General features: G+C 38.7%; 1 protein-coding gene across 4 annotated transcripts in view; it reads right to left on the bottom strand.

Annotated features, from left to right (window-relative positions):
* The window catches only part of PLCB1 (phospholipase C beta 1), a 687,466-nt gene that overhangs the window by 442,849 nt on the left and 221,073 nt on the right, over positions 1-23,544 (bottom strand). For all 4 annotated transcript variants that reach the window (XM_060120282.1, XM_060120283.1, XM_060120284.1 and 1 more), the window contains one exon: positions 9,172-9,240. In XM_060120282.1, the coding sequence (XP_059976265.1) occupies positions 9,172-9,240 (69 nt within the window). The remainder of the gene's footprint in view (positions 1-9,171; positions 9,241-23,544) is intronic.

Here is a 23,544-nt window from a genome sequence, read left to right as displayed (position 1 = left end):
CCTTACTGCATAGAGTCCTTACTTTAAAAAGAGAAACATCCATTTAAGCTGACACTCTTTACTGAGAGCAATGGTTCTCAGATTTGGTTAAACACAGGAATCGCTGGGGAGCTTTAAAGAAAAAAGTGATGCTTAAGCCCCACATCAGACATTTTGATTTAATTGATATGGATGTGGCCTGGACATCAAGATTTTAAAAACTCCTCCGGTGCCTCTCATATCTTTATATTAGAACCAAAGTTTGAAAACCCTGGCTTAGAGAGCAGTTCACTATTTTGAATTAACTTAAGAAATTAATATCAAGTATATCCACAAGGTGGCGTAATATTTCATTCAAAAGAATTAAAATTGAGAAATGTTTCCAAAATGCAACTCTGTACCATTGTATGTAAAACAGATTGGATTTAGATTGAAATTACACCAGATAGAAGCAGTGATAGAATGAGTCGGAACCTTCTGAAAAGACCTGGGGTTTAGTTACCGCATGGAACTAATACTGTCTTCGACGAGGGGTCCACTCTGGTCATCGTGAGAATGCTCTTAGCTGCCATGTCTTTCATCTTTTATTAACCTTTGCCAGAACTGTGGCCTCCCCCTTCCCCTTCCACAACTCTTCAGGGGCCTTTTGAACTCTGTGGCAGTAGATACTAAGACAGACGCTTGCTATTATTAAAAGCAAAATGAAAAAAAAGCAAAATGGAATCTTTATTCAGCCATACACATGTTTAGTTCACCATATTTTACAGATGGACACACACACACACACACACACACACACACACACACACACACACACATATATATATATATATATATATATATATATATATATATATATATACTGAGTAATGGTGGCATCACTCAAATGCTCAGATTTAATTGTTGATAAGAGACAATCCAATGCCTTCTCAAATTTGGGAATTTATATCAACATCCCAGACAAGACGTAGCTTAGCTGTGATTGCTTATAAAAAAGTTAAAAGTTTTTAACCGTTAGAGAAGATATTCTATACTTTAATGGTAGCTTTAAAAATCTTCTCTTGTTCACTATTGAACAGCCATGAGGTTGAGGGGCAGGTGGAAAAGACAGAGGAGTTTTAAATGCAAAGATCTACTGAGGGAACCATTCCTTACCTCCCTCAGCATCCTGATATTTCTGCTACCAAATCTCCAACTAGTTATATAAAGGTTTTCGTTTCCAAGGAAACCACTGACATCTATGGAATTTAATGAACATGAAAAAGGAACTATGCCATATAATTTACATCTGGAGATAAATGTGAATAGTTGTCAAAACCATTACACACACACTGATAATTCTGTGGATTTTTAGCCCTATTTTTCTCCATTTCGTAAAGATGTAAATAAACATTTATGTAAACAAAATTACCCCCCAAAATGCACACCCCACACCCCCAAATCAACTATTGCACCATGTCAGGTAAATTAAGAAATAGTTGGAACCAAGATTATGGACTGAAGGTAAATCTCCTCAGCAACTGAATGGAGAGAGAGAGAAACCTTTATTTTGTTGTATAAAGGGTTTTCTTATTCTTTAGTAAACCTCAAATATCTACACCAAATTTTATGACTGCGGCTTCACACAATGGTGAAATCTGTTCAAAGTCAGGGAAATAGCTTATAATCAACAAAAGGGGACAGTAAATAAAGCACAACTCCAGTACTCATGGATGATTCATTGAAACCACTGTTGTATAACATCCAAATAACAGCTCATTATGAGATTTACATATTGGCATCCAGATTCTATGATGAGCTATCGAAGATTTGACAGCCCTTAAATAAATAACATATTTGATGCTATTGATATAGGGAAAACATTTAAAGCATATATAAAATGATATCTCAATAAAGTTACAAGTATGTAAAAGTGAAAAAAAAAAAAAGGACTAGAAGGAAATTCCAACATTTTACCCAAATGACAACTCCCTCCTTCTTGAAATACTTCTTTAGGTGTCCAAGATATGCTCACTTCTGATTCTCCTCCCTCCTCACTGGCTGTTCCTTCTCAGTCTCTCTTTTTTTTTCTTTTTTTTTTATTGTGGCAAAATATATATACCATAAAATTTATCATTTTAATGGTTGTCAAGTGATGCAGCTTAGTGACATTAAGTAAATTTAGGTTGTTGCACAATATTACCGCCATTTATCTGCAGAGACTTTCATCATCTCAAACTGAAACTCTGTCCCCAGTAAACAGTAACTCCCCCTACCCCCTACCCCCAGTCCCTGGAAACCGCCATTCTCCTTTCTGCTCTATGGATTTGACTACTCTAGCTGCCGCATATAAGTGGAGTCACATGTTTGTCATTTTGTGTCTGGCTTATTTCACTTAGCATAATTTCTCCTAAATTTATCCATGTTGTAGCCTGTGTTAAAACGTCATTCATTTCTAAGGCTGAATAATATTTCATTTTGTGTATCTAGTACATTTTGTATATCCATTCATCTACTGATTGACATTTGGGTTTTTTCACCTTTTGGTCATTGTAGGTAATGTTACTATGAACACGGGTATACAAGTATCTTTAAGGTTCCTGCTTTCCATTCTTTGGGGGAATATACCAGTCTCAGTCTCTTTTATTGGTTCCTCCTCATCTCCTCAAAGTCTAAATGCTGGAGGCCCCAGGGTTTAGATACCAGAACTTTCTTGGACACCTACCTTCCTTAGGAGACCTCCCTTGGCTTTGAGCTTTAAAGAATCAAAGTTATTTATAACTCCATGGCCAACCTTTTCCCTGACCTCCAGATTTGTAGATCCAAATATGATATCAGATAGAAGTCTAATAGGCATCTCAAACTTTAAATATCCAAAAACCAAGCTGAATTTTTCTGTTTAAATGTGCTTCTTCCTTCCCATCTCAGGATATGGCAACTCAATTCTCCCACTTTCCCAGGTCAAAGCACTCAGAGTTGTTCTTGAATCCTTTCTTTTCCCAGTACTTCCCATCCAATGCATTGACAAATCCTGTGGTTCTGCCTTTAAAACATATTCAGATTTTGGTGTTTTTCTACACCTTTTGGTCAAAATTTATCATCAACACTGACCAGGATATTTGCAACAGCCATTTAGTTGGTCTCTCTGCTTTTTTCTTTATCCTCTGTGGTCTGTTCTCAAGGCTGTGGCCAGTGATGTTCTCAAAAGCTAGGTCAGATCTTTGTCTCTCCCCTGCTCAGAACATTCAGATCCTTTCCCATGTTTCTCAGAGGAAAAGCCAAAATCATTACCATGGCCTACGAAGCCCAAAATAATGTGGCCCTCAGCCACCTCTCTGACTTTCACCTTTCTTTGCTGCACTCCACTGTAGCCACACTGGCCTCATATTTGGTCTTCAAATATGCCAAGCTTGTTCCTATCTCAGGGCCTTTGCTCTTTCTGTGCCCTCTCTGCCTGGAATGCTTCTCCTTCTCTTAATTCATGTCTCTGCTTATATGATCTCATCTTATCAAGAGAACTTACTCACTAGGGCTCAATTAAACAAGAAGCCTCTTTATCACTCATGGTCTATGGTCTCCTGTCCTTGTTGTATTTGTCTCTGTGGGACTTATCAGTTATCTGTTTCCCTCACCCAGAGGGGTGCCGGAGGGAGCCTGCTCACAGGGCTGAAGGCTGTGGTATATACTGCTTTCCAACTCTCGGTGATGTCAGAGTGTGGTTTGAAACCGATCAGGTTCGGAATATTCACCCAAAGGAAACCAGGAAACACAACAAACCAGGGATTTCCTTCCCTCCTTCCCTCCATCTTTCTTCCTTCCTTCCTTCCTTCCTTTCTTTTCCTTTCTTTCTCTTTTTTTGAAAGCCAGTTTACCACTACCACCGAAAAGGAATGTTATATGAGAACGTTCTCTACTCCGAAAAGGAATGTTATATGAGAACAGAGTTATTTGTCTTTTTTGTTCATTGTTGTTTTCCTACTGCCCAGAACAGTGGCTGGCAGAAACAGGTACTCAATGTCCATTTGTCAAAACAATAATGAAATTGAACAGCCATCATTTGTAAATAACGATTAGGAAAACAAAACCTGATCAGCTTTTTAAAATTAATTTTACTCTAATCTACCTTATGTGATTGTGGTGATATTATATACAGATTTCCCCCATTATCGAAAAGTAGAGCATCCCTGTGAAAGTTTGCACAAGCTGAAATGGCATAAAGTGAAGAAGCAATTACCTTAGGACACATCTTGCTAAGGGGGACACAAAATAAACTGAGAAAAAGCAGAGATGCTCACAGACATAGCACAAACCTGGGGTGGCTTGATGCTGAGTACAGTTCCCAGGGAAGGAGCTTGGTGGTGCCCCGCTCAAGGCTTGCCTCTATAAGCGCCCCTCTGCCGCAAACAAAAGCTGAATGCTATTTTTCTGCTTTTTGCCATGTTCTGTAAAAGTGAAAATCCTCTTCAGATTTCTTTCATTTAGCTAAAACACATACTAATGTTGGCCTTTCGAAAAAATCGAAGTGGTGTAAAGTGAACTTTCGAAAAGTAGGGAGTACCTGTGCCACCTAGAATTTAATTGTGACCTCGATATATTCAAGGTATCTGTGTTCAAATTAATATCACACATTTGAAATACACTGCCTTTTACCGATAGGAGGAACTAGGTAATTGTCAGTTAAGCAAAAGAAGCAGTTTTCTTTGCACAAAATACAGTTTGAAAGTACTACCATAGACATATTTTTCAGTGATACTGCTGCATGCATATGGAGACTTGCATACAGGCAGCACATCATTTTCATGGACTAAAACCTGGGAGGGCCTTTGTAACTGTGGTATTACTCCCTCAGGAATCCAAAGCAACCCTAGAACTTTCAAGAAGTTCACATGAAAAATTTGACATGTCTTTCTTCTTTTCTTTTCTTTTTGTTTGCATAAGACCTTATCGTGGTTCAAATGTTACCTGACTTTTTTTCTTAAGTTCACCTGATTTGCTATGACCAAAGTAAGAAGTTTTAGGTTATGTAAACCTGCTGGACATGTTTTATAATCTGTAAGATGGAGTGCCTTGGCTTGATTAACTGCCCTTAAAAGTTGGAATCAATACTTAACAAGACTTACACACCTAAAATCCTGTGCTCCCCTGACGCCCATTTCATAGATGAGGAAGTAGAGGTGCAGATAGAAAGAACAACTTAAGCTCGTTAATGGCAGAGTGGGCAACCAAAACCACCCAAAAACATCTCCAGTTTCCTAGTCCCATCTACTTTTCAACATTCCTAAGGATGAAATAATTCCTAAGAATCCTGAAGAAAAAGAAACTATCTTAATCAGAAATGCATTCAGAAATGCTGAACACTTTCTGAGATAGCCTATAGAAAAAATACATTTCTTGTTGTGTTCTAGAACATACACTCACACACACACACAAAAAGTATCAGAAAACTTGCTCTGCACAATACACTGATATTTTTCATTCTAGTTAGGCCTAATTCATTTTATTAATGCTATGCCACTAACAGATCAGAAACCACAGTGATAAACACTCCTTTCAAAAGCAAAGATCCTTTTGAAATGAAGATCCAGAGAGCATGTGTATATGGCATAGACAAGATGTATATAACACAGAACCTTTCTCTTTACATGTGCTTCATATACCTGGGGGCGGGAGGCAGGCCGGCAAGTTAGGGAAGGTGGACGGGGAGACAACGGAAAGAGCAAGAAAGGAAACATAAATACATTTTAGATTTCAAAGGATAAGATTTTTTTAGTGTGATTTTTCCTTTTGGATAAAAATCTCCCAATTTCTCTCCAGTGAGAAATTTCAAAACTGATAACTTGAACAAAAGCTGTGTACAGAAAAGCAGATCTGGAATCGTATGCATTGTGTTGGGAGTCTACATTTAAAATTCATTAATGGGGCAACACGTAGAAGCTTTTTCATGTCCTATAAATGTTAGTTCAAATCACAGCAGGCATAGAAAACAGTTCATCTTCAACTAGACTGTAAATTTTTATATAATGAGATGCTGTGAAAAACAAAAATAATATGAATACACAGATAAATATTTGCAGGGTGCCTGGGTATTTTGATAAGTAGTATCTGCTCCACACATGTTCTGCCTTCCTCTCTGATCTATAAGCCCCCGCAGAAAGTCTTCCACTCAATCTGTCTTCATATTATATTGCCTTCTTGTCCTAAGTTCCCAAGCTTTTCTCACTCCATACTGGTTGGTGTTTTCACACTTTGTAATTGTCCTGCTGCTTCTGTTCTAGCCAACACAGTGGTCCCCTCTTATTTAGTTTTCCTCCTCCGGTCCATATGCCCCCTTCTATGAGGTGGCTATGCTGCAATCATTCTGGAATACTCTGGAGGAAACAAGCTTCTCCTTTGGTCCCTGCCACATAGAACTGCTGCCACATGGGAAGCTGGGAGCTGCCAGGGATGGTGTGCAGAGGTGGCCACCATGGGGACCCTGAGGATGGAAAGGGAATCCCTTCCAGCCCCTTGGAAGCTAGTTTGGTGAGAGAAAGAGGCACCTATTCTTTGGTGACAATTGTTTGAGCAGCTGAATGCGACTTCATCTAAACCCAGAAATCCCATTGAATTGTTCAATAGATTCCAATCATTTTTTAATAAATTATCTTTTTATTTATCCAGTTCAAGCCAAGGTTTTCTTTTGCAACTTAAAGATTTTAGAACTTGTATTAATACTTACTTCTTTCTTGCCTGTCTATCCACCAAGCCCCTTTCAGCCAAGCCCCTGCTCCAATCTCTCTTTATAACATCAACTTTTCCAAGTTGAGGGAAATAAATGTATCTGACTTCCTACAAATCTGAATTGTAATTTTAATAATAATAAACACAAATATAATGATGATAATACCAACAACAGTGGCTACTACTTAATGGGTGTTTACTATAGAGTGGTGATGAGTTCAGGCAGCGGTGTTCAAATTTTGTGGCAAATTTACTTTTCAAAACCCTGATGCCACATTGCACATTTAATTAGATTCTTGTAGCATCTCTGGAAGTAGACAACAAGGATCAGCCTTTTTTTAAAGCTCTCCAGGTAATTCTACAAGCTCTTAAATTTGAGAACTTCTCTCCTAAATCTTTGCCAATGAATTATTTTATTTAATCCTTACAGCAATGATATGAAGTAGTCATTTATTATTAGTAGCATTAGGTATTAGTAGTATCACTCTTTAGTCAGTGAGGAAGAAGTCTCAGGAATTCCACATAGGTAACATGTGACAGAACCCGGCTTTGAAAATATTAAAATAGATTGAGGTGCTTGAACCCCAGCAGGGAATAGGAAGTGAAAAAAAGCCAAGAACATGGATAATCCACAGAGAAAGCAAATCTTAGTGGAAAAAAACAGTAAAAACCAGAGCATTCTGAGTGTAGAAATCTGTCCTCAATAAAAGCCTTTTAGAATCTAATAGTGGTTTATCAACTGAGCAGAGTACACACCCTAGTTCTGTTCATTTCTCATCATTCAACAGACATTTATCAAACCACGTACAGAAATGAAACACTTAACTGATAAGCAGGCTGTGGGCTGCAGTAAAAGAGTCAAGCCTGAAAGAAAGTCTCCATGTGTCAGAAGAATTGACTTGAATTCCCTAAGCCCAGAAACAAAGGGGGTCTGATAGAGGGTAGGCAACTGTCTTTAACCAATATTGACAATGAAACTTCAAGTTAGGCCAATAAACTTGAGTTGAAAGACAAACTTTATAACTGTTATCAATATAGTTCTCAGAGCTATCAATAACAGGCTTACATGAAACCTGGTTGAAATGTTGTTGAGAGAAGAAGAAAAAATTTGTTTTCTACCCTGAAAATTGAACAATTTTAAATCATCAACAAAGCATTAATGATGATAAGCTTGATACAAAACCGAAAGACCAAACCATTGAAATACCATTGTATTACTAAGAGATGAATGTAAATAATGGGCCGTTTTCACATGAAACACTTATAGAAACCTTCTTGAAAATAATTCTGATTTTCCTCTCTTTTCATTTTCCACATTTTCCTGTAGATCATCTTAACCCCTTCAGCAATAAAAACATCATTTGCCTGTTTGCTCTATGAAAAAATTTACCAGCAACTACAGCACTGTTAGGTATCTGAAGAATAATCATTGTAGGTGACTTTTTCCCTTCCTGCATCTCCACAGCAACAGCTAATTTTTGATGTCAAAGAAAGTGTTTTGACTTTTTAAGGAATAAAACAAAAGTTGCAGGTAGATACTCAAATAGAAAATCGCTAGTTTTATACCAATTATGGAAGGAGGCAAGAGTCCCTGAATGGCACCTGTACTTCCCTATTTGCCAATATTCTCTCTGTGCTACAAAAGAAGTCTTTAAAGTACTAAAATTTAAATAAAGTAAAGAGTAGTTTCCCACTCTGATGGCAAGTCAACACATCTTGCTACTATACCCTACCAGATAATCTAAATTTTTAAAATATATGTATGTTTTATTCAATATTTTTTTTTTGGCCACACCACATGGCATACGGGATATTAGTTCCCCGACCAGGGAATGAACCCACGCCCCCTGCAGTGGAAGCACGGAGTCTTAACCACTGGACAGCCAGGGAAGTCCCATATTCAACATTTTTAAACCATCTTCCCAAACTAAATAAACTGCAAACACTGCTTTAGATATTTCTTCAGTAAGTTTTTCAAACCCAAGCTAGTTGACATTCCACATAACTGATCCCAAAGTCTGCGGGTGTTCACTAGGAACATTTGCAGAAAGATTTGACACTCTCTGGCTTCATGGATGGAATGATTCCAACTGCAAAGCATTTGAGCTAAAGGGTCTTGTTTATCTGTCTAAAAGGTTAGTTCACGTATGCTTACGAGGCTCAAGGAATTTTTCAAATACTTTTAAGCACGTTTTGAATATTTAGAATTACCCAGTAACTTTGGCATTTTTTTTTTTTTCCAAAACAAAAATAAGATTTGAGGGCATAAAGCAAGCCCCATGTCCAACTGCCTCTATATTTGCTCGTTGTTTCCGTCTTTTAACAAAAATGGTAGTGTTGAGAGCATACTGGTCTCTGAAAGGACTGGCTGTTTTATTGCATTTTATAACATCTACAACAGAGAAAATTTTAACTGGGGCAATTAATGGATACCAGGACACAGCTAAATAATCAAGGCAGCAGCTGGCATGTGTACTACACTCCACTTCCTACCTTGGGAGCCTTGGCGTGTTTCCCACATCTGGCATCTTTGACAAGGCTGAGATCTAACAGCTCCGTCTCCTGGAAGGCAAAAATGTGAAATCATTAAGCATACACCCAGATCTTTTTTCTTTGTTTTATAGCATTGACATCACTTTAAAAAATAATATTATCTTAAGACTGGCCTGAAAATTTATCTGCTGTTGGGATATTTTTCCTCTTACATGCATTGCCTATCAATCGAATTGGAATGGAAACAAAAAGATAGCTACCTGCTAGTTCTTCAGTTATATATATATATATATATATATATATATATATATATATATATATATATATATATATATATATATATATATGTCATAATACATTTGGGAATGTATCATATGTGTGGTTTGGGTCCCCATCCTATCCTGCAAGCCACCCCTAAGTCATGATGAATCAGGCCTTCCTGTTCCCTTGTTGAAAAATAATCCTGAGAGTCACTCTGAGTGCAGGTGAGGATTTGTGAGTGGGGTGGGGGATTAGGATGGGGAAGTGGAAGGAGGTGCTCCCCTCAGCTCACAGGATACCCAGACCACCTGGCCAGGTAAAGACACAGACCTGCCTCCCCTACCTACACCCCAGCCTTCTGCACACATCCCTTATGCCCTGATCTTTTCATTTATTCATTATATATTATTGAACACCTATAACATGCAAGTTACTCTAGGGTACAAGACATATAAGATATGGCTGCTTCTCTGGATGGACCTGTGGAGTAAAGTATATGCATAAGACAAGGGAGAGCATGCTAATGCCAACTTTAAAGGTAACTGCTGGGGTGGGGGGTGTAGTCAACAGAGAAAAGATCATTTTTCCTTGAGAGGCTCAGAAAAAGGTTTGTGGAGCACAGAGAAGTGGGGAGGGAAGGGGCTCACCCAGCTGGAGTGTACCACATGAGCAAATATCCAGACAAGAGAGGACCAGAGGTTCGGGCATAACCTTGAGGTCTTTATGGCCCTTAGTGCTCAGAGCAGGAGAAAAATGCATGGGAAGTGGGTGGGAAGAAGAGGGGGATAAGGGGGCATCCAAGAGTGAGGAAGATCACAAAGGGAGGCACAGTGGCAGTGGGGGAGGGGATCCACATGGCCAACATTCAGAATTCCATTGCTGGGGCACAGAACATATGAAGAAAAATCATGGGAGATGAGACCAGAAAGGGATTTGGGCAAAAGGATGGAAACCCTGAAAGTCTGGCTAAGGGCACTGAGCCATGAAATTTGGGACACACACGTCACCGAGTTTTACGGTGAACTCTGCCACCAGCCAGATGAGACTGTGGTGCAATAAGCAGAGCCATCCAACCTGTTTTCTAGAGAAGGAGCCAGTGGGATTCAGGCATCTACCCCCATCTCCCAGCAGGAGGAAATGCATCTGGACAGGAGCGGCTGTAATTTCTCATAGGCCCCAACATCTACAAGGACTGGCACCACGGGTTCCCAGACAATTCCTTCAAACAGCTGCCCCTGATTCCAAATGTTTGGTGCAAAATGGTCTGATTATTTTCCTGAGCCTAGGTTGATTTCATGATTGCAGCATAATAAGGGTCAAAGATGAGGTGGAATCTCTCCACTGGGGTGCAAACCACACAGCAGGTCCAACAGAACACCTGGCTCCGCACACCTCTCCGTGGACTGCAGGGAGGACAGGAAACAGCGTCTTCTCTTCTTTTGCTCACACTGGCCTTGAGAGTTTGCTTTCCCCCATTTTAGTGAATTTTTTAACCCATTCTCTATTGTGCATGACTCTGTGGAAACCCTCCCAAAGCCTGGGGCGTGACAGGTGGCAACCCAGCAAGAATCCTGCAAGACAGAGTAGCGGGCGCCATGGTTCCCTCAAGGATGCACCAGCCACAATATCAAAGGTCACCTAGTGATTGTTAGAAACCAATGGAATCAACTGCTGGACTCAAGGCCTCACTTAGGCAAATGCATACAAAGCATTCAGACGTGAGGAGGTGGAGCATTTGGCCCAGGTTTCTTCATCTCCATGGCAATGACAGCAAAAACATTTGTTAAAAGAGGAGAAACAAGAAGAGAACCAAGCTTGAAGAAGCTTTATCTAGAAGACCAGAACTGAGTGGAGTGTTGAGAGACAGGAGACCAAATGAGGGTAGAGGTGTTAGGGACAAAGAAGAGAGTGATGATATGGAGGTAGAATTGACTAAAGGAAAGTCAGGAGGCGTCTACAGCTCTAGGGTTTCCAGCTTCCTCGCTGGGACTTGGAAGTTTGGACAAAATGATACTGCATTTTGGAGATGCTGGCTTGAGGGCTTTATCCAAGTGGAAATGCCAGTCATTAATTCAGTCGAGCATTACTTATTGAATGTTGCAGTGTGTTAGGTACAGGCTAGGTACTGAGGAATGATATCTCAAAATACAAAGAGGAGCTCGTGCACAAAGCTAATGATTATACTCTAAAGGAGACATTTCAAAGTGCACTGCAGACGTGGACTACAAAGAGCTATGGCATCTTTTCAGCTGATGCACGAGGAGGAAAAGGAGTTTGCCAGCCTTATAATTCTGTGTGTTCGGTGGGGAGGGTTCCAGGGTGAGGAAACAGCAGTTACAAATTCACAGAGTCAGGAGTCCTGTGCGGAAAACAAGTCACTCTGGACACACAGCAGAAGCGCGTGGAGAGTTATCAGTCACTTGTGACCTCAGCAGTAGTTATCTGCACATCCTCTTTGTAATTATTCACAAAACACGGACATGTATGTTTGATGGTTTGATGCACTTTTCCATAAACGTGGCATGACGTTTGATATATATGCAGAATAAAAATCACGCACACATACACGGTACATTTTCCTAATTGTATAACATTTTCTATTCAAGGAAATTCCAGTTGAATTAACAATAGACTTAAACTTTACTTATTTGTTTTTACACACAAAGCCCAAATTGAGTTCACAAGGAAATAGACCTTAGCAGGCAGTATTCTATAGACTTTTCTATTACAGATCATGAACGCTGTTTTCTACTTTCAGTTCAAGAGGAAACATTCAGTTCCCAAGTCACAGGGGGGTAGTTAGCGCCAGCTGCCCTAGGGTTTCATTCTGATAGCATAGCGACTCTGGAGCATGTGTAAAATTGTGCGTGCAGGAAAACCACCGCAGGGCACTCTCCGCGTGGGTAATGTGGCATAGGAAAGACCCAGGTGGAAATCCATCCACGGACTCATTCGGTTAGAAAGCCATGATTAAAATAGTCTCCCACTTCTATTAACACACAACAGACACACCTCTGGGATTTAACTACATCCTATTTGCTCCTCCACTAAAAAGAAAATGAGGAACTCAATGCATGGGACCACAAAAATATAACTTGTGTCATTAAAACTTTTCTAGGTTAATTTTCTTGTGTTAATAGTTTTAACATCCCACTTTCATGATGAGAAAGCAGGAAAATGGTCCCTTTCTCAATTAAGAGTTACTGTTTTCCAGTTTATGGGATTTACTATTCCTTTACTCTTTTTTTTTTTTTTTTTTTTTTTTTTTTTGCGGTACTCGGGCCTCTCACTGTTGTGGCCTCTCCCATTGTGGAGCACAGGCTCCAGACGCACAGGCCCAGCAGCCATGGCTCACGGGCCCAGCCGCTCTGCAGTATGTGGGATCTTCCTGAACCGGGGCATGAACCCGCGTCCCCTGCATCAGCAGGCAGACTCTCAACCACTGTGCTACCAGGGAAGCCCTACTCTTTTCTTTAAGAAAGGGAAGCCCCGTGATTTTTAAGTGGAAAACCTGGGTTTGAAGAAGGGCCCTAAAATTAACTAGTCATGTCTTTGGCCAATTATCAGACCACACTTAGCATTAATTATATCTTCTATAAAATGAGTATGATAATACTTTCTATATCAAAGGCTGCATTGGAGTCACCTAGAATACCTGTTAAAACATAGATTGGCTGAGCACCATCCATCAGTTTCTGATTCAGCGGGACTGAGACAAGCCTGAGGATCTGCATCTCTCAGGTGATGCTGTTGCCACTGGTCCATGGAGCATACTGAAAAGCACTGATGTACTAATTCACAGGGTTGTTATTATAAGGCTTTTTAGATGAACATGATTGATAAAACTATACACTACTTATACTGTGTTGTATGATGAACTTAAAACAGTCATTTCTTTATATAGGGAGCTGTCAAATAAAAATTTTACACCTACTGAATGCAAAAGTGTGCCTAATGGTGAATAACCTAGGCTCAGATTTGACTTATTAAACATAAACTATCGAATGACAAATGCCACTAACTCCTATTCTAATGTGTCCTTAGCATTAAATTTTACTCTGTAGAATAAATGCCTCTGTTCAGAAATTCAAGCAATCATTGAAATTGTTTTATTTTTGTTGAAAATGCTACACTATATATCTTTTGTGTTACACTTCATAACATTAGAGGCATTTAGAAAAGTGAAAGGAGGAAATTTGTTCTCTCGCCTCTAAGCCCATCCAACAAGGAAAGGTTGTTGGGGTGCCCACAGGCCTGTGGACTACCTGAACCAGCAAAGGAAGAATGAACTAACTAACAGAACCCCTTTATTTCCAAGGCCCACAATGGCCCCTGCAAAGCTTGGAGACCACATTCCTAGGACCCCCGATACATGCCCTGAAGTGTTGACAGATGTGCCTTTTCTCTAGGTCAGTATGGACAAAAGTGAATTAACAGTAATCAAGGATTTACTTTTGATAATTTGAATGCGTGATGAGAAAACTGAGACAGACGAGCTAAGGGAAGCCAAAATTGTCTCTGATGTTTACTATTCAGCAGAAGGATTTCAATCCATCAACCACCAACACACTGTGAAGTAGATGATCCATGAAATGCACTGAAAACTCAAGAAAGAATACAATTTAAAACTCAACCCTCTTCCAGAATACCAATTTCTGTGCATTGTCACCAAATTCCATTTGTCACCCAGTATAATAATGTGCTTCAAGTTCACACAATATATAATCAGAGCAACGATTATAGTCATAAACATTATACAGGGAATATATTAATGGCTGGGTATGTATACCTCCCCATGTGGTATATGCATTAAGTTGTTCAACCTCGATTACCCAAAAGTAAAAGACATTAATATGTTTTATTGACTGCCAACCCCGCCTAAAATGTCCAATGTTTAAATAAAACAACTTTAGAGTCAGTTAATGAAGTGTTTTATTTTAAAGAGAAACAGATAAAATAGACTCTTTGTTCCTTAACTTGATTCCACTTCTGAGGGAGTGAAAATGTATTTAGTATACCTCTCAAAAAATCCTTGAACCCTGTTTCACCTGGTCTCTTGTTGTCTTTATTCTTTAGCCTCGATTTTTCTCTTTTTTTCCCAGTCTGCAATGGAGACTCAGAGTAGGAAACATCCAAGGAAATGAGATGCCCAGGTCATCAATACCAATGCAGCAGAGAAAAAAGAAAGTTGATACATCTGGATTTCTTTATTTAAGAAATTCTAGGTTTAATATGGTGCAAATTTCATAGAACTAGAAGGCAGAGAACTTAAGTTGTCTCTCAGAATTATCATTTGTAACCTATGCATTATTAAGCCAGTTACCATAGATGTCTGTGCCTTGAATCCTTATCTGTCAAACAGAGATGCCAACATCAGCAATACCTTTCTCAGTGGGCTGCTGTTCAATCAACTGAGATATTAAACTGAGATCTCCACCTAGCAAGCAGGGAGTCCTGCGTAGATATAAATCCTTATTCTTGTAATAGTTCTCATTCTAAGTGAAAGGGAAAAGACCCCAGTAGAAAAGCCAAAAATGGATACGTAAAGCATCTAGAAGAAAAGCACAGAATGCAAACAAAGAAACAAACAAAACGTGATATGAAAATCTAGTACTCCAGAGATAGTTCATAAAACAAAATAAGAGAACAAAGTAAGAGGCAACTTGTAGAGGAAATTTGTTGTACTTTTAATGTTGCAGTTAAATGCAAAATATCAATAAGATTAATATTTGAAATGGAGAAAAAGCAATGAACTAGTTCATGCGTTATGAACTGTAACTATTGACAATTTTGAGCCAATGAAATAAAACTGAAAAATTAATGTAATGAGATAAAAGGTTCCTATCACTAAAAGAGGCAAAGTCAAATAATATAATTAATAATAACAACAGCAATAATAATTTTAACAACAGAGAACCAACCACGTGCCGAGAATTGTAAGATAATTCGTACATATTATCTCACCAGTCTTGGCAGCACCACTGTCATGAGTATTATATTCCTCCCCTTTGCAGATGAGAGAACTGACGGAGACCTTCAGTGACAATTGCTAGTCAGTTAAACAACTGCATCAGGAACCCAACATTTTGCCCACCTGTAGCAAGCCGAATTCCAAGCTGGCCATCACGACTCCCGCCCCTGACGCCCATGCCTCTGTGCAATCCCCTCCCGCTTAGTGCGGTCAGGACCTGCAGCTTGCTTCTAGCCAACAGAGTATGGCAAATGTGATGGACTATTCCTCTCATGATTATGTAACCTTATACAGCAAATGTGAAGGCATCTTGCAGGTGTCATTGAAGTCTCTGAACAGATGACTTAAATTTAACTGAAAGAGAGATATCCTGGGTGTCTTTCAAAAGAGATCCAACAATGAGAGACTCAAAGCAGCAGAGATGCTTACGTGTTGGCTCTGTCCTGTATTGTCTATGAAAAGGGAAGTCCTGTAAGAGCTAAGGGCCTCAGTCCTATGGTGACAAGGAACTGAACTGTGGCAACAACATGAATGAGTTTGGAGGAGGAACTCCAGATCCACAGAACACAGCCCAGTAGACACCTTCACTGCAGCCTGTGAGACCCCAGGCAGGTGAGACCCTAACCCACTTGAAACTGTGAGATAATACATGTGTGTTGTTTCAATCCACTAAGTTTGTGGTCATTTGTTATGCAGCAATAGATAACTAATACACTACCCCCATTGTTTCCATGTTCTACTGCATTTAATTAAAACACAAATGACTTTACATATGTTGGCACCCTTCCCAGTATAAAAATGACTGCAATGCTGTCATCTTTTTTGAATATGTCCAACAGGAAACAATTACTGTAATGGAACCACAGACTTTGGGAATGGGGGGAGATTGCAGATGAGGAAACTGAGTCCTAGAGAAAAATATACCCATTGATCAAGATCATTGAGACTGAGTACAGGATAGGAAAATAATTCATATTCCCCCAGACTGATTTTTTGCTAAAGAATTATTTTTCAGTATTAATAAAATAGCATGAATATTAACTGAGTGATACAAATAGAAAAATAACATTTCTTTGTTCATGTACAAGAAAAAAAATATCATGATAAATAGAATGTAACAGTATTTTAAGAGGCTGTGAGGCTGGGTCCCCACAAGGCAATGTGAAGTGTACTGGCAAATATCTATTTAACTTTTCCTTTGCACATAATCAGCAAGACAGTTCAGCTCCTGGTTATGCAATAGCCAAATTTCCTCCTTCTTACTTCCTTCTCTAACGCCCTGAGAAACTTTTATATATTCATCTAATAATGAAAAGTTGCTTAAGTTGAAAGGTAACGCAGCTGAACATAAAATTATGTCCATAGTACCAAACGTTGTATTAAGATATAATGTTAATAAAACTTAATTCTAACAACATGTATGTTTATAACTTGATACATTCATAACTCCATGCATGTACGATTGCAGAAGGAAAAGTTTCTAGACCATATTACTTCAGAAAATATCTTTTAGCAATTTTTTAAAATGATAAATGAAAAACTGGGGAGATTTAAAATAATAGTAACTGGGATTATTTTAAACTTATTTGGTTATCGTTTTAAAAACTGAAAAAAAAGACTCTATAATCAACATGGAAGATCTACGCATATGCTAAAGATAAATTCAGAATATAATGAAAGTTGATGACCAATGTTTTATTTTCCTAGTTTGTATTTATTAACAGGCATCTCATGGAGGGATTCATGCATTTTTATGGACAAATAATGATATTGCATTTGTTAAAGACTCAGAGTTTTTTTTTTAAATTGTATTACAGTGATAAAGATTGCATTGTCACATTTTTCTATTAAGCCTGTGCTCAGCAAAAGTCCTGATTTCAGTCTAATCAGATTAACTAGAAACAGCATTCATCATTTGGCAAATAGTGTCATAATTGTGGAAAACTATCTTTGTGGGTATTTTGGGTGAGCATAAAATCCAATCTCCATAAAAGGTCTCTTGAAAAGAAATATGGAAATGATATCGATTAATCAGGCAAGCTATTTCCGCTTGAGAAGTCCAGATAATTTAAACATAGCCAGACTTTCCCCTTAAATCATCTAAAATGTTATTTCTGGTCTACACCTATTTCCCTATGGCTGAACAGCCAGCCAAGTTTTTTTTAATCTGGTAGTGCAAGCTGCTTCTAGTCTCTTAATCTTATTCTACTGTAATATTTGGGAATATCACTTATCTGCTTATATGACTTAAATTCTTTCATTTCCCTAGACTAGACCAGTAGTTCTTAAAATGTGGCCCCTGGACCAACAGGCTCAGCATCAACATCACCTTGGAATATGTGCAAAATGCAAATTCTCAGGTAATACCCGAGACCTACTGAATCTGAACCTCTGGGGTGGGGTCCAGCGATCTGTATTTTAATTAAACTTTGGGATGATTCAGAAGCAATCTGAAGTTTGAGATCCTCTGTCCTAGATATTAAAGAGAAGACAACAGCTACGCATAGAGATGGCTAATTCCCCAGGGCTAGAACTTGTAGGACATTCTGTAAGATATTGGACAAGCTGCCTAGATCCATTTAAGAAACAGTTGCAACAGAATCCTAGAAACAATGAGAGAACTGATAATAAGACTGTTTGAGAAAAGTCTTCTTCAGACTACTGTCTTTATTGGTAGCATCAATAACACTATAGATTAAAGCAGTGATTTCCTCATTGTGCCCTGGAGCCCACACAAAGTCAAGGAGAGGTTCTAAAGACGCTTCGCCTGTTTCCTGATGTTGTGATTCAACCTTGTGCATGAGACAACTGAGCTGGCAACTGATGTATTTCCTTTTCTTTTCAATTACACAATCATGGAATGTCTGATGACTTCCAAATTTTCTGAAGTATACAAAAATGGCATTTATCCTTTCCTTCCCTGGTAGCCACACTGTAATGTCTAACCAGATTGTCTCATTTTTCTTCTTCAGCTAATCATTCCTACATATTATCACAAATGTTCCTGCCCAGAAGTTTGTTTTTTACCTTGCCATGCCTCTCCCAGGATTCTGGCAACCACAAGATTTTTTTTTTAAGATTTAATAAAAATTTTACTGCTTAATCAAGGACATTCTAAGGCTTTTTTAAAACCTGCGATTCATGGAAATTAAACAACATACTCTTGAACAACCAACCAATTAATCAAAAAAGAAATCAAAAGGGAAAATAGAAAATATCTTAAAACAAGCAAAAATGAAAACACAATATACCAGAACTTATGGCATGCAGGAAAAGCAGCAACCATAGGACTTTGATGAACTTTTAATCTCACATGACACCCTGAACATGCAAGGAGTTAATATAGCTTCTAAAATGAAATATTTGAAGTTGACAAGTATGTAATAATGTCACTTTTTTTTTTTCTTTTCAAAGAAGACTTGCTTCTTAAGATCACTTTTTGCTTTCTGGTAAGACAAAAGGAATCCAGCTGAGCTTCTTCCAATGCTCATTTGTTGGGATAAGGACTGGATATGTCTAATGGGGAGTACCATGCTTAATGAATTGTCCCTAGAAGAATAGTCACTTAGTCAGTGAACACATCATTCCCAAGGTCCTGCCTGGATGCTGTAATTTCACCAGAGGTAAACTCTTTTTCATTCAACTATTGACCAACCTCAACCCTAATGTAAGTACACGTAATGAAGCCAGCTGTTCATGTCAAGAACTTTATATAATAGAAAGTTCATTAAATCCAGGGTGATTTTCTACTTTCCAGGAAATTTTAATAAAGCTCCTGTAGGAAACTATTAACACCCACCCTGATGCTTGCTGGTTCCCTTTACTGGCTGGACATCCATTCCCCAGGGCCTGCCTGATTCCCTCCTAACAACTGACCCTCTGACCTTTGACTGTCTTTGGCCTCCTGGAGCACTTGACCCCCTTGCACAGAGAACGGGAAATGCCTGGGAGGCTATTTCTGCTCAGAGCGCTACAGCTAGGGGTGACAGGTGCAGGGGCATGAAAGCCCAGCTACCCTGCCTTGGGGCAGAACACACTCCCAGGCTGAGGCTGGGACTTCACCTGAAAGCTCATCCTGGGTTGGCTTCTGTTCCTTCACTGTCCTGTTTCCTCCACTCTCTTACTCTTGTCTCCTGGAAACCTTTACTTAATAAAACTCTTGTGCGCAGCCGCTTGTATTTAGGTCTCTTTGGAGAACATGATCCAAGACAGCTATCATTTGCAAATAATCAACTTAGAAGTTATTCTTAAACTCAAAAGCATTCTGAATCACATAAATGCAATTTTTTGAATCACATTTTTATATTTATTATCATCTTTGGCCTTTGATATATTTCTGTATATATTTGGTATATTAATTATTGTCTTTGGCTTTTGATATATTTCTGCAGATTTTTAGAATCCTTAAATTTTCTTTGAAAACAGTCTTAATCATTATGATATATCTACTAAATGAGCATTTTTTGAAGCAGTGAGTTCTCGGTCACTGTACACTGTATTTTATCTTGTATCATCTTTAATCAGGTTTTAAAATATTTTGACTATTTCCTAGGAAATACATATATGAATATATATCATCTAATTTAATGTGCAAATAGTTTTCTCTTTTTCTTAGTGAGAAAAAAACTATAAAAAGCATCAGCTTACCTAATTCCCAAACCAGAGTTCATTTTTGTCATATTCAGGGATAAAAAGAAATATTTTCATACCCACTATATTTTAGGTCACTTTCTTTTTGGTAAGGATTTATTCCATTTCAACCAGCTACTCTGGCTTCCCTTGTTTTAAAAAAAATATATCCTTAAACATACAAATTTTACTCCAAAGATGAAGAAAAATAATTCATTTCATAATTTCATTAAAACTTCAAAAGTGAATAAAGATGACATTTTTAAAAGCTTTTATATAAGTAACATCACTTTTCTAAGCGTTCTTCATAAACACTACCAGTTTAGTATTACTACCTCTCTATGAATGGCGAGGGAGTTAAGTGAAAAGCAAACACAGTCAGACCTAGTGTGGGACAGATTTGAAAGGCAATGTATGGGAAGACTGTGAAATTGAAGAGTTACAGCTCTTGAGGGGAGAACCCTGTAGGAAGAGGGAAAAGAAAAGAGCTGATAATCATTAAAGGGTCAAACAAGGATAAAGTTCAAGAACAAGTCAAGTGACTTCGTAAAGGTCACCCAACAGAAATTTTGGGATAACACAGAGATGGCACAGATTTAGACGAGAAGATGAAATTGGGGCTTACAGTTTTATAGGAATCAGATTTTAGTAGCTAACATGGAAAGGAGGGAATTTCATTAAACATTAAGTTTAATGAACTCTGTAAGTTCATTAAACACTAAAATGTTTTAAAGAGGGAATACAGAACTTTTAGTTGCCAGAGTAAGATGTGGACAGAACTGGGAGGTGGGAAGTGAGCTACTTGTCAAGAGGAAGCTTGAGTGCATGATTTTGTTGGAATTCTTCAGCTTGGAGCCGAAAAGGGAAGGATGGGGTGACATATCTATATGCTCTGCATTTGCACTCCACAACAAGAAAGGAAATCATACTGTGTAAAACTTCTTTTATGAGGCCTTATGTTTACTCCAATTACAGCTTCAGAAGAACAGGTAGAAACAAGACAGAGGACAGTTAATAGAAGACACTGTCTTTTCCCCACCCATCCGTGTCTTGACTGTCACGAGAAATTCATGGAGCTTTCCATCTCTGGTAGCTCTGTGAGGTGATGGAGCAAGAGTACGAGGAAAGCAGATATGCTGGGGTCATCTCATAGGCTGGCCATGCCTGGACAGAGTCAGGGCAGGAAGGACACACCCAAGACTGAAAATGGGAGAGAGGGAAAGAAACAGTGGGGCCACAGGGCCACCTCCCTTCCTGATGACGCTGCTTGATGACGATGGATGGCAGGTGTGCCAACTTGACTTCCTGAAAACTCACTCTGAGGGCCCTGGGAGGGGCACTGGACCTTGGGTTTCTGTACACGCTTAGGCATGAACTTCACCTCCTCAAGGCAGAAGAACACTCTGAATACACAGAGAAGCCATAGAATGGTGCCAAGAAAGACAACCACAAGAACCCGTTCTTGGATAACTTTTCTGAAATATTAAATCGGGTGATAAAAGAAGGAGCAATGGAGAGTGGAACTGCTCCTAAATAAAACTGTCACTGGCAGAAGGCAGGGCAGAATTTCTTTGTATCCTCTCCTTTCTTCAAATAAAGACATTCTCATTGCTACTGTCTCCTTTGTAAATATAACTGAGAAAAAGATAATTGTATTAAAATTTTTCATCAAGGGCAGAATAGTCAGAAGAAATAATCATTAGCTTCCTTGGCTGTCTGAATGTTACCTTCCTGGTATGTGAATTATCTTCTTGTTCCAGATCATCTCCTAGAAAAATCACATTATTGATCGTCATCACTGCTCACCTTTTGAAGCGAGTCCTGTAGGCTGATTCCAGGCAGGCTCCATACTTACAAAAAAAGGGACCCACTGTAATTCTTGTTCTTTCATTTCACAGTTTTTCATGTTCGGGTGAACTGCTTTACTCTCTAGAGTATAGAGCAACTGAATTTTATAATTTCCTATAAAGCCTAAATTTTGAACAGGGTCAATGTCCCTGGGTATGTGATTTTCTAAATAAATAACTCATGAATCCTTATAAGTGTTGAACACCCAGAGAACAGACCTTTTTTTTTTTTCATTATTGCACAATAGATTTCTTCTTGCTTAGATGAAAGTAAACCTTACAAATAAATCTTCCTCAGAATTACTTCCCCTGTATAACCAAGAAAGTAAATATTCAGGAGAAAATTCTTATATCTGTATAGCTCAGACCCTGGACTCATGTTTAGTGAAAATATTCTACCCTGCTTATTTGTAAAGTTTTCATAATTTTCTTGTTAGTTTGCTTAATGTCTGAGCAACTTACTCCCTGTGTACCTTTGGCCAAATCACTCCTATCATTCTAATAACCAATTTGTCTCCTTTTAGGCCCCATCATAAAAATATATTGTGTTTCACAACCGAGGTTATTTGGGTTTTCAATTTTAAGTCAGATGAATCACATTTGCTCTATGTGGGTCAGTCAAAATTAAGTACAGAACTCTCCATGTACTGAAATTGGTACTGTTCTGCCTTATGATTATGGAATTAAATTAACTTGAGTCTTAAGCACTGTATGTCTTTTGGCATTATTTTTTTAGTACAAAAGCTGGGACACATCAAATAGTCCAAAGGTGTAGATTCAATGTCATCATGCCTACCTATTTGGTATTACTTGATAGAAAGGTCATTGATTCTCAAAGTATGGTCCCTGGGCCAGCAGCATCAGCATCACCTAGGAACTTGTTAGAAAAACAAATTCCTGGGTCCCATCCCAGACCCAATGAATAGGACACTCTGGGGGTGGGATCCAGAAAGCTGTGTTATAAAAAACGATCCAGATGATTCTGATATACTCTCAAGTTTGAGAACCACTGGCATGGACACACATAAATTGGTAACAAATAGCATGTGGATATGACAGGCTTTCTTGTTCTTAATAATTCCCTGACTTATAAAAGCTCATATTTAGATTAAAGCACACAGAAAAAGCATCTCATCTTCTTTAAAGAAAATCACTGATGTTAACAGTGATCAGACGCTATTTTAAAATAAAATACATGAGTAATTGAAAATCGAGATGTGAGGGGAGAGAGGAAGAAAGAGAAAGAGGGAAAGAGAACTTATCAGTGCAAATATAAAGACAAATTTCAGACATGATGGTCCTCATTTTATGTCATATCCATTCTGCAAATCTATTTTTAAAGAAGAAAAATACAGCATGAATGGGTTCTTTGTAACATAAAGTATCATTTAATGCTGAGACTGGAATGAGTGATTTCCTTAATATTATTTTAGTAATATGTAAGCATACCCAAGTGCTTTTTTTTTTTTTTTGCGATACGTGGGCCTCTCACTGTTGTGGCCTCTCCCATTGTGGAGCACAGGCTCCGGAGGTGCAGGCTCAGTGGCCATGGCTCACGGGCCCAGCCGCTCCGTGGCATGTGGGATCTTCCCGGACTGGGTCACGAACCGATGTCCCCTGCATCGCAGGTGGACTCTCAACCACTGCGCCACCAGGGAAGCCCCC

This window comes from Mesoplodon densirostris, chromosome 16, assembly GCF_025265405.1.
Source record: "Mesoplodon densirostris isolate mMesDen1 chromosome 16, mMesDen1 primary haplotype, whole genome shotgun sequence".
NCBI classification, from domain to species: Eukaryota; Metazoa; Chordata; class Mammalia; order Artiodactyla; family Ziphiidae; genus Mesoplodon; species Mesoplodon densirostris.
The sequence above is the reverse complement of the archived record's forward strand: the minus strand, read 5'-3'. Positions and strand labels throughout refer to the sequence as shown.